Genomic DNA, 13,155 nt, shown 5'->3' with positions numbered 1-13,155 from the left:
CCTCAGATCGATCCGTTTCGTGCCGGAGAGATGATGATCGAGCCGGAAGAACGGGAAAAGGACGACGAGTACGCGAAAGTGTTGAACACGGAACATCCGGCAAGTGTTTCACCGCTGCCACACAATATACTTCCAACGGCGGCACCGATATTGAGCAAGAATCGGCGAATTGAGGTTAAAAACGATGGCACCAGTGGGCATCTCATAAGGAACCTAAATTACGATCGAAGAAAAAGGTGAATGGTGTAAGGGAGGGAACGATCGATGTTGATTTATGATCAATACTCACAAGAAACTAAATAAACATTTGTACAATATGTAGTTAATATAAATTAAACTACACTGTGTATGCTTTTACTCTTTCATAAAGCCTGCTTCTCGTCGCGTCCTTATGGCTGATTGGACATTTCTGCAGCATTGTGTGTTTTTTTAAGGCTCCTTCTCCTGTCCCCCATGTTTGTCCCTTCAGTGACCTAGTTTTACTCCTCCATTTACTGTTTCCAGTACTGCTGCTGGGAGTAGGTTAAAATACCCGCAGGATCGATATGTTGGTATTACACACCACCATATACCACCGCCCAATACACCCTAAAACGGGTGCTTTGGCATTAGCTTCATTTATCATTTTGTCGTGATAAATTAATGCCCTGCGCTATGGACACCGATTGCGTGCGGAAGAATGAGATCATTGCCCCCACCTCCCCGCAAAGGAAACGGTGCAGTAAGTCAAATGCCGAAATGAGCATTACCATGCGGCAATGTGTGCCAATGGGGTCTATCTAGTGCTGCTCGTAAGGACACATCGAAGACAACGAAATCGATTCGTTCCGGGGGGCGAACCGACAGTTTCAATCGTAATGGTAAAGTCGTACGTAATAATCCTTGCAGCAGCAATCGGTTACGCATGATTTATAACGTGCTTTTGCGAAAATCCTTGCAGGAATGCAGGGGTACGAACCAATTTCGAGTTACAAGAATACACGTTTTTGTAGAGGGTTTTTCTTGGTTCATGCAATTAAATTATTATGTTTTTTATTATATATGATAAAAAAAACATATTTTCTCTGCATTCTTCCTGTGAGTTTTTCCGTATGAAAGCTCTGAATATATTTGTATGAACCAATAATGCAAAATTAAATGTACCGTGCCTACCCATAGGGTGTACACGTTTGTTATTTTCCATCACAAATTGATTGGTTTTTCCTTGCCGCCGCTTGATATGCCCTTTCGCATTCACTGGACGCTACTGGACAATCACTCCAAACGCACGGAAGCCGGCATGTACATGTAAATCGGTCGATAACCGTCACCCGGATGAAACGAGGAACGGCGTGGGAGGTTTGGTATGGGTGAGCATACATGCATTCCCAACCAATCGAACAGCACAGATTGCAAATATTACATGCTGTACATGCTCTAAATCAAATTCAACACGGCCTGCAGCTTACATGTCCGATTGCGGAAACCAAATCCGTTAAACCTCAAAACCTCTATAGCCCGTCTCTTTACCAGAACCGGTAGGCTCGCCTAGTGCCATAGTTCGAGTGCATGGTGCAACAAACATGGTGCATTAGAACGCATTCGAGTCGCACGTTGTGGTTGGAGAGATGGTTTGGCGCGTATTAAATGTTCCTAAAACTTTGATTTGAAAACAATTTTATAAAGCTACAAACAAAGCAAATAAAAAATCTATGTGTAGTACACAATATTTGGACCGTGGAAAAAGGTATAAGTATCTGCATGTTTTGTTCCCCGTATACTGGGACGAAACATTTTCATTCATCTCGCGCATATTTCAACCAGTTACTCCCCGCAGGTGCTGGTAATGTGCGGTAAGGTGCTGCAGTGCCGACAACCGTGCGGAAATTCGTCATAAATTACGAAAGATTAACTTCCACCGAGCTGTTACTTATAATACACGACGGGCGTAATTTTACAAGCGGGAAAACTTTCGGTAACGTCAGGAACCGGTGATCTGTCTAGCGCGATGCAATTAAACGTTGTTTCTCTCTTTTTTTCTCTCTCCACGACCAAGCGCTAGTCATCCCGCTAGGTTTAGCAACAGCTTTTCCTTCCTACGGTCGGTGGAAGATAATTATAGGGACAGGAAATGCTATAAAGTTCTATTTAGCTTCTGTGGAAGAAATATACAATCTTCGTTGTATTTAAGATTCTAAAGAAGTATTCCGAGTTGTCTTATGATATTCAATAACGTTTAACGCACATAAATTGCAACTGAAACATGACACATTCACATTTTTACCTTAAATTCGTCCACGAACGTCTCTTCGGGGACATTTTAACCGATTGCGGTTGCATGCGAACGGCTGTAAAAGTACATTGTACCCTTCACACCTAAGTTCCCCAAAGATTACAGTATGCCACTGGTTGATAAGTACGCTTAAAACATTACCTCACTTTGTTAGCAACTTCCTATAAAAATACGATTCCATATTCCAGATATCTTACCCTCAAATTCCAAGAGATGGAGGAGCAGATGAAATAGCAACTTGCCAAGGGTGCCAAACAGATGCCGAATGCCGTACTGGAGAACGATGAAGTCAACGAGATGCCGAATGCCGTATTGGAGAACGATGAAGTCAACGGCAACACGCTAGAAAACAACGATGAACTCACACAATACTCACACGAAACTAAATAAACATTTGTACAATATGTAGTTAATATAAATTAAACTACACTGTGTATGCTTTTACTCTTTCATAAAGCCTGCTTCTCGTCGCGTCCTTATGGCTGATTGGACATTTCTGCAGCATTGTGTGTGTGTTTTTTTAAGGCTCCTTCTCCAGTCCCCCGTATTTGTCACTTCAATAATAGGAATAATAGGGTACCAGAGCTATAATCGGATAGATTAATCCGATTATTCTTGTTCACAGAAAGATTAATCAAAGATTAATTGTGAGAATAATATTATTCGAGGCTAAACGATCGTTTAAACAAACTTAACTACACTCAAAACGAGCACGATCGCTTGCGTAAGTGAGATAGATAGTATGCTTCATCTCTCTTGAACTCCCCGTCTGTTGATACGAAATCCCATACAAAGCAGCCGTTTCCCCATCTCTGACACCAAGAGAGCATGTATTAGCACGAGGTAACATGTAGATAACATGCGTGCATATTATCATGGGCCATCACTATGGGCAAACGATCAAACTCTTTACCGAACATTTAGACACGATTAATATTATTCTCAAAATTGGTCTTTGATTAAACTTTCTGTCAAAACGATTAATCGGATTAATCTTTCTCACAGATCGATTAGGACCGTGGTACTTATTAATCTTTTGTTTACATTCGACCATAGGGATAAATTTTATTAGCGGTGTGTAAATTTCGGACAAAATACTGTGATAATCCGAAATTTATGAAGAAGAATGTGTTTATTCAATTTTTAGCAATAGAAAACAACAACACCGCACGAAATTACTCCAAGTTGATAAGTATGTGCGTGCTATAAACGATAGGATTTTAGGACCAACAAGGGATACAAGATGTTCAGAAATGTGTTTCACTTGGTTTTTCACAGCACTCCGTTTCACGGTAGAGTACGGATTAATCACCATAGCTTTATTTTGAATGCACACGATTTTTCGGAAAATTAAACAATATTCACATAAATTGCGTTTATAAACTCGCTTTAGGATCGTGCGTAGAGCGCAATCGTGCTATCAGAGAGTTTAAACCGATTAATCTTTTTACAGAACGATTAATCAAAGGTTAATCCGATTGATCTTTTTGACAGAACGATAGTTTTAAGAATAATATTAATTGTGGCTAGACGTTCGGTCCCTAGTTTGATAGTTTGCCCATAGTGATACACGTTCGGTCATTAGTTTGATCTTTGCCCATAGTGTTGACCCAAGTACCAAAAAATGCACGCTGGTGAGACATACATGTTACCTCCAGCTAATACATGCTCTCTTGGTGTCAGAGATCGGAAAACGGCTGCTTTGTATGGGATTTCGCAAGCTGAATTCGCAGAGTCCGTGGTTTCGTCGCTCGTTTTTGTACTCATACATACACACGCTCGAATCAAAACAAACAACACATAAAGCAAGTACGAGTTTTGTTCACGGCAGTGGTTCTGCTTTTTCAATAAGAAACGATTTGTATTATAAACTATGATATGATTGATATGATTTTCCTAATAATAAGCTTTAAGAAGTTTTCCTAAAGCATGGTATTAAAAGTTGATCTACAAGATGGACAATATATACGCTGTATGATGGTGAAACACACGCCTATCCTGATGGCCTGAAGTACACCTGCGGTTTCCCGGATACAAAAGATTAATATGCGAGTTTTCGATAACTATATCCACCTAAATAATATTGTGATATTCATTGCGCAAAACGAAAACTCAAATTGAGCATGTTTCATCATGCATAATTGACTTCTACCGTTTAAATACTTTCATATGCTTACCACAAAGCTTCTTTCTGAGAAAACAGATTTTTTAACACTGAGAACACTTTTGCGTTGAAACTTGGCAACTTTTTATTAAGCAACAATATTCGACATTTACGAACGGCCAAGGTACGCCGTCATACCCCGGGAACGGGTTCCGCAGACCTTCTCCCGAAAACACTCACTCCGAATAACATTGATAATTTCATCCGGACGTTGGTGAAGATTCTGAACAATCTGACAGCGAACGGGCACCACCGTCCGGAGGAAGAACGACCGGAGTTAGTGGAACCGGTTTACGAGCACACGAACTACACGACCGTTGAGCCGGAAACGTACGTCGATACGGACAAGTACCGTGCGGGGCCACCGATGTTGATCAACAAGATTGTATCACCAGGGCCAAACACTGGCAAACCCGGCATTGACTATCCGGCCCTTGCAGAGATACCTGAAACAAGCTTCAAGTGCAAGGATCAACGGTACAAGGGATTCTTCGGTGATCCGGAAACAAACTGTCAGGTGTGGCACTATTGCGATCTTAACGATGGCAAAACATCTTTCCTGTGTCCGAATGGGACCATCTTCTGTCAGGTTTGTGATACTGATAGATTTTGATTTGCTGGTCTCTACATCTTGACCTAATGCTGTTTCCGTTTGTATGTTTTAGGTTGCTCTGACGTGTGATTGGTGGTTCAATGTGAAATGCTCCACTACTGCGCAACTGTACGTTCTGAATGAACGGCTGTACAAGTACATTCTACCCTTCACACCTAAGTTCCCCGAAGATTACAGTGGGCTACTGGTTGATAAGTACGCTTAAAACATTACCTCACTTTGTCAGCAACCTCCTATAAAAATACAATTCAATATTCCAGATATCTTGCCCTCAAATTCCAAGAGATGGAGGAGCTGATGAAACAGCAACGTGCCAAGGGTGCCAAACAGGGTTCGATCGAGATGCCGAATGCCTACTGGAGAACGATGAAGTCAACGGCAACACTCTAGAAGACAACAGTACAATCAAAATCAACCGTATCCGATCAAGTACACTCCTACGGAAGCGGTACCAGAGCGAGCCTCGGTGACACTAGCCCATCCAAAGCCAGTCGAATCGATGCCATCCGTTCCATCCTCATCAGTTCCAATTACGCTCGAAGACATCGATGCGGAACTGCAGCGAGGCAGTAATAAGGCCGGTGGAATGATTGAGCCTTCTGGTGCAAGCAGCAGCAGTACCGTGGGTTCACCTCCAATGGCAAGCATGTCCGGTGAAGACGAGGACGATGGACGGCCACCCGCATCTTCTATGTACCGTACTTCTTCCGTTCCAACTACCACCACCCTTATCATTGCCACCGAGGAACCTCAGATCGATCCGTTTCGTGCCGGAGAGATGATGATCGAGCCGGAAGGACGGGAAGAGGACGACGAGTACGCGAATGTGTTGAACACGGAGCATCCGGCAAGTGTTTCACCGCTGCCACACAATATACTTCCAACGGCGGCACCGATATTGAGCAAGATTCGGCAAATTGAGGTTAAAAACGATGGCACCAGTGGGCATCTCATAAGGAACCTAAATTACGATCGAAGAAAAAGGTGAATGGTGTATGGGAGGGAACGATCGATGTTGATTTATGATCAATACTCACACGAAACTAAATAAACATTTGTACAATATGTAGTTAATATAAATTAAACTACACTGTGTATGCTTTTACTTTTTCATAAAGCCTGCTTCTCGTCGCGTCCTTATGGCTGATTGGACATTTCTGCAGCATTGTGTGTGTGTTTTTTTAAGGCTCCTTCGCCAGTCCGCCGTGTTTGTCACTTCAATAATAGGAATAATAGGATACCAGAGCTATAATCGGATAGATTAATCCGATTATTCTTGTTCACAGAAAGATTAATCAAAGAATATTTGTGAGAATAATGTTAATCGAGGCTAAACGTTCGTTCAAACTGAACAAACTCAACTAAACTCAAAATGAGCACGATCGCTTGCGTAAGTGAGATAGATAGTATGCTTCATCTCTCTTGAACTCCCCGTCTGTTGATACGAAATCCCATACAAAGCAGCAGTTTCCCCATCTCTGACACCAAGAGAGCATGTATTAGCACGAGGTAACATGTAGATAACATGCGTGCATATTATCATGGGCCATCACTATGGGCAAACGATCAAACTCTTTACCGAACATTTAGACACGATTAATATTATTCTCAAAATTGGTCTTTGATTAAACTTTCTGTCAAAACGATTAATCGGATTAATCTTTCTCACAGATAGATAACGGATTAATCTTTCTCACAGATCGATTAGGACCGTGGTACTTATTAATCTTTTGTTTACATTCGACCATAGGGATAACTTTTATTAGCGGTGTGTAAATTTCGGACAAAATACTGTGATAATCCGAAATTTATGAAGAAGAATGTGTTCATTCAATTTTTAGCAATAGAAAACAACAACACCGCACGAAATTACTCCAAGTTGATAAGTATGTGCGTGCTATAAACGATAGGATTTTAGGACCAACAAGGGATACAAGATGTTCAGAATTTTGTTTCACTTGGTTTTTCACAGCACTCAGTTTCACGGGAGAGTACGGATTAATCACCATAGCTTTATTTTGAATGCACACGATTTTTCGAAAAATTAAACAATATTGACACAAATTGCGTTCATTGCACATAAATTATAAACTCGCTTTAGGATCGTGCGTAGAGCGCAATCGTGCTATCAGAGAGTTTAAACCGATTAATCTTTTTACAGAAGGGTTAATCAAAGGTTAATCCGATTGATCTTTTTGACAGAACGATAGTTTTAAGAATAATATTAATTGTGGCTAGACCTTCGGTCACTAGTTTGATAGTTTGCCCATAGTGATAGACGTTCGGTCATGAGTTTGACATTGCCCATAGTGATGACCCATGTACCAAAAAATGCACGCTGGTGAGACATACATGTTACCTCCAGCTAATACATGCTCTCTTGGTGTCAGAGATCGGAAAACGGCTGCTTTGTATGGGATTTCGCAAGCTGAATTCGCAGAGTCCGTGGTTTCGTCGCTCGTTTTTGTACTCATACATACACACGCTCGAATCAAAACAAACAACACATAAAGCAAGTACGAGTTTTGTTCACGGCAGTGGTTCTGCTTTTTCAATAAGAAACGATTTGTATTATAAACTATGATATGATTGATATGATTTTCCTAATAATAAGCTTTAAGAAGTTTTCCTAAAGCATGGTATTAAAAGTTGATCTACAAGATGGACAATATATACGCTGTATGATGGTGAAACACACGCCTATCCTGATGGCCTGAAGTACACCTGCGGTTTCCCGGATACAAAAGATTAATATGCGAGTTTTCGATAACTATATCCACCTAAATAATATTGTGATATTCATTGCGCAAAACGAAAACTCAAATTGAGCATGTTTCATCATGCATAATTGACTTCTACCGTTTAAATACTTTCATATGCTTACCACAAAGCTTCTTTCTGAGAAAACAGATTTTTTAACACTGAGAACACTTTTGCGTTGAAACTTGGCATCTTTTTATTAAGCAACAATATTCGAATGACGAAAATAATATAAAACTTAAAACATGAAACTGCTGCCGGCAACTATCACAATTCCTTTGACAACAAACGAGTTTTTTCTTGGATCAACATATGTGTGTTTTGATCTCCCCAGTATTCTTCCTCGTTTCGTTTCAATTTGTGTAAATAATGTTTTATTTTCCGAAAAATTGCGTACATTCAACATAAATCTACGGTGATTAATCCGTGGAACTGCTATCAAGTTCTATTTAGCTTCTGTGGAAGATACATACAATCTTCGTTGTATTTAAGATTCTAGAGAAGTATTACGAGTTGTCTTATGATATTCATTAACGTTTAACGCACATAAATTGCAACTGAAACATGACACATTCACATTTTTACCTTAAATTCGTCCACGAACGTCTCTTCGGGGACATTTTAACCGATTGCGGTTGCATGCGAACTACGGATCTTCGTTGAAATAGGTCAATATGCAGAGTTTAGGTTTATAGTTGAGTATGGGATCGTCATCATCCGATGAATCCTCGTCAGCATTCCGCACCGGCAGCGCGTCGGACTGCTCATCGTCGGAATCGCTCATGTAGTACACAAGCACCGAGTTTGGGTGCGTTTGGCAAGAAAAGTTATCAAACTTTTTGCGCCGTAAGTTGGATTTGATACCACTTAGATCCAGATCTTCGGCTTTGAGTAGGATTCGTTCTGCATCTTTCGGCAAACCCGCGTGTATCGGTTTGGGACGATAAATAATTGTACCGTCGGTTTTATAGCGACAGCACCCATTAACGCTCAACATATGGCGATAATTGTCCGGCATCTGATATTTCCGTTCGTTTGTTTGCACGAACTGTTGTTGATCTTTCGGTGGTTGCTCGTTACCATTACCGGCTTGACTCAAACCATTTATTAACGGTGCTCTTGTTTCCTTCTGCTTTTTGATGATGATGTCTGCTGGTAACGATGGAACTGACGCTTTCGGTATGGCCGCATTCGTTTGGCGCTGTGAATTATCACTAGAGCCTGAACATAAAGATGACGGGTTTGAGGTGACAGGTTTCTTTTTCATCGCACGTACAGGCACAGTGCGCGTTGCTTTTGAATCACGTGCAGGGCACTCTTCTTCAGAGTCGTCTGGTGCAAAATCTTCATCCGAATTCGAACTTTCAGACGAATCTCTTATAATGTGCACTTTTCTAAACGGTTTAAAATTTACCCTTCGCTTGAGGTTTGGTTTTATGTGTTTCTTGCTTAAACCACTTTCAACGCGCGTTTTTGGCACTATTTGAAGTGAGTTTTCCATCAGACTAATCAACGATCTACTGTTAAAGGAACTGGAATTGATCGTACGGCTTCCATGCAGCTGTTTCCCTAACCTATCTTTGCCACATGACAATGATCCCAGTGTTTCAATGCGATTTGGAAATTTAAACGGCTTAAAGGTGGAAATGTTTCCAAAGTAGCTGTCCAGAGGCAACTTCGGTATCGGACCATCCGTTCTATTGCAATCACGCGGATCTACCACTAGGAACGAAGAAATGGTTGTCTTTTCTACTTGATGTACGATTACTCTCCTTTGATCGGAGCTACAAAGCTCATAGTTGGAACTGAGTTCCGATGCCAGCTGTTTTCTATCCTTGTGGTTTAGTATAGAAATGTTCTCTTGATGGGTGACATCCATTTGCGTGTTTCCATCGTACTCCGTGAAATGTGTTGCTCGTTCCTGTGTCATCTGCTTGGCGGTACCATGCTCACAATCTTCCAACCAACTTCGCACGTAATCAACGCTGAGAGAGAAGTTGCTGTTGAATATCTTTTCCATGCCGTTGTTTTTCCACTCGGTGCTGCGACGCTGCAAGGCAGTAGTCAATTGATCCTCCAAAGCAGCATAATCACTTTTACTGTTCGCTTTATCCTCCTCGTCCTCGCTACATTCCAGTGCTTCTTGCGCTGCTTCCGTTCGCTTTTCATCTTCATCGTTCGTACCATACAGCACAAGCGCATCATCGATTGACATACCGTCATCGTCCTCTTCTGTTTGGTTGAATTTCTATGTATGAAATTGCAAAATAAATCGCATTACACTTCCCGTTCATGAATCACTACCAAGGCCGAGCTGGGCATACATACATCCATCAAGTACTTCCATTCTATATAGCGATTGGCGAATACCTTATCGTCTGCCAAAATGGTACCATCGCTGGGAGAAAGATCTTTGTTAAACACCATTTATGACATTACAAACCATCTAGCTTTCCACTTACTTTGAATTTTTCGGCTTGCCTCGGTTCGAAGGATTTACTTTCTCACGATTCATTGTTTGCCCGCAATTGGTTGATACCTTTATAATACAATATACACTTCAGCGGAAGAGAACGCTCCGTCCAATGGAATGGTAAACAATTGTTTGAAACGGCAAACCGCTTTTTTTCCCACAAATGTCACATTGCTTCTGAATTTACCGCCAGAGGACGCTACCAGTGTTGCTAATCGGCGCGCGCTGCGATTGATTACCCGAACCGTCGCACTTGATTATAATGTCATCCAACGATCTTTTTTTGAAAAATTAATGAAAATATATTGTAAACTAATTTAGATTTGCATTTTGCACAGCGCAAAATGAAAGAACTCCTTCTGAATCAACATTGCCGCAAGCTCCTACAACAACAATCTCCACTGCAGCATTGAAAAACTGCAAATTACGTCAATGGCAAACGGAATGGAAAAATAAACATCTGTTGGAAAATTAATATCGATGCTCATTTCGAACAAACATCTATCGACTTTATTACATCGGGCGAACAGTTTGCTCACACTCCCTCTTAATAGCCATACAATTTGTGGGGTTCACCGATGCGCAATTTCCAGCATATTCCAGCTCTCAATGTTTAATCAGGCTGTTGCACATGCTTAATTTCGGTTTTCAATACATTTCCGAAACATTTGCTGCGCACAGGGTAGCTTGAAAAGCGTAAACCCCGGATCGCTGGTGCGGTCAAGCTTTGTCACCTATTACCAGTCACACCGCCTATTGATGCACGCCAGAAACAATGGATTGTAAATGAATTTGTGCAAAAATGGATATTTCAAAAAATTTCAAAAAGTACTTCCCCATCCATTCTCCATTCGTTAATGTTACAGACGATTGGACAAACACATTTTCCTTCGCCAAGTAATGGTTGTATAGAGCAAAAAGTTAAAAAAAAAACAAATAAAAGCCTCTCTTAACGGTCGATTTCCCTTACCGGTGGGCCAATTACTCCACCGAACCCCGTTGCTGAGAAAATAGGTCTTGTAATGAAACATTTATTGATTACTCACTTTATTTAACGTGCGCCCATTTGGCTGCACGGCGGACTTACCCACCTCGGAAGTACCGCAGTTGATAAATCGATGCAGCCCAATTCCTGGCACCGAAGCACGGGTGGTCTCATCAGGCGACCAGCATTCGAGCAACGCATTGCTACTAGTAGAAAGTATCGAGTGAGGGAGAGTAAGTATCGACGGCTTTCCTTCTATTCTGTTCCGGGTGCTTCATCGTCCGAGGACGACGATGAATGTCCTCGCTAATAGTCGTTGGCGATCCATTGGATGGCAAAATACTAGCGCAGGAGGTAACATTAATTGCGTTCGGTTGCATCTTTGCGTTTCGTGTGTGTCCATCGGAAACCCCTAATGACGTTCCGTCACGACATTCGATCATCAGTCCTTCTCCCGACTCTGGATCGTTTGCTCCCGGTCAGCCACAAATTATTGCTCGGGAAGCGCTTCCCAGTGTGTAGTACTGTTTTTTGTTTTAAGCCCTCTGGAGCCCTGGTTTGGGACCGCTTGCTGCACTAGAATCTGTACGTGGCCATTGCTTAAGCATGAAATATTCATCAACCAGAAAATGGGCAGCTCGCGGCTCCGGGTATTCGAGCGCCATTGCCGTAAGTTGCTGGCATAAGTACCGAACGGAAACAATGGTCCGAAATAGTTTGCCATCAGTGTATTGATGGAAAATGCCGATTATGTGGTTCAATAATTCATCAGCTACAGTCATTCTTCGATGCATCTCTTTTTAACGGACTTTATTGCATCAGGACCGACTTTACCGGGACAGCAGTGCTCCAGAAGTTATGAAAGGTCTCTGTGAATTATTACGTAACGTCAGTGGAGGATCAATTCCCATGGAGTCCCAGGGTGGAATTGTAGTTGGGGCCTCTAATTTTGAAAACAATAAAGGAGGGGGGGGAGGGGGAGGGTGTTCACGACAATATTTACCTTGTACAAGTAGTCCTAGTAGTTAACTGCTCAAACACGGCCATACATGCATGCAACAGGCCAAGCAAGGCAAGATCATAATGCCGCACGCTCTAATGATCGAAAAGCGATCATTGTTCCGAGAATGGAAAATTAACATCTGAGTAAACATCGGAAAGTATCAAGATCGAGAATCTTAACCTTGAATTATCCAGTAGATAGATAAAAAGGATATTTTTTTATAAAAGTCCCTAAAATTTGCTATACTTTCAAGCGGTAATTATCTTATTGTATGTTTCGTAATAAAAAGTTGATTCCCCCTTGGAAACACATCCTAGCGCTGGTACTAAATGGATGTTCCCAAAGGATGCGCAGCGATCGTGCTGCTTTAAAATTGTCCGCTTTTTCGGCACCACTATTAAAAGAATTATTATTCCCGTCCGCCCCACGAACGGGAAGCAATTACTCTTGAACGATACGCTTGTATTGTGTGGTACTCTCGGTTGAAGTGTGTCCTGCAGTACCACACCTCGGAGTCATTAATCGTGGTGTACACCGTGATGGAAACTGCACACCATCGAAAGAAGCGGACCAGAGTGTCCCTTAATCGAGCACTCGCCATCACGGAGACAAGTCATCCCCCGCAACGAATAGACGGGAGCATCTGCAACGTGAAAAAAAGATCATTAAAATGTCGCAAAATGGTAGAAATTATCTCACATGACAGGCGATAAAACAAGGCATCAAGTAGCTCCGGGTATTCCGGCAGTTTCCGGAAGGGGGGATGTTTGTTGGTGAGAGATTTGAAAGTAGGAGCTACGGACGTTTTTGGTGCGAAAATGGTCTGTATATTACTTCCCTCTAGGAAAACCATTCACTAGCTGCGTTTTGAGTTTCGAAGCAGTT

At 41.7% G+C, this 13,155-nt stretch overlaps 1 protein-coding gene across 1 annotated transcript; it reads right to left on the bottom strand.

Moving 5' to 3' along the window:
- Positions 1-8,179: 8,179 nt before the first annotated feature.
- LOC128303756 (uncharacterized) lies at positions 8,180-10,388 on the bottom strand. The gene is made up of 3 exons (XM_053040814.1): positions 10,272-10,388; positions 10,138-10,207; positions 8,180-10,057 (listed from the first exon to the last, which is right to left on the bottom strand). Exons 1-3 carry the CDS (start codon positions 10,322-10,324, stop codon positions 8,456-8,458), a joined length of 1,725 nt encoding a protein of 574 aa, XP_052896774.1. The 5' UTR covers positions 10,325-10,388; the 3' UTR covers positions 8,180-8,455.
- Positions 10,389-13,155: the final 2,767 nt, after the last annotated feature.

This window comes from Anopheles moucheti, chromosome 3 (assembly GCF_943734755.1).
Source record: "Anopheles moucheti chromosome 3, idAnoMoucSN_F20_07, whole genome shotgun sequence".
In the NCBI taxonomy this organism is placed as follows: Eukaryota; Metazoa; Arthropoda; class Insecta; order Diptera; family Culicidae; genus Anopheles; species Anopheles moucheti.
This window is presented reverse-complemented; position numbering and strand designations above follow the sequence as displayed.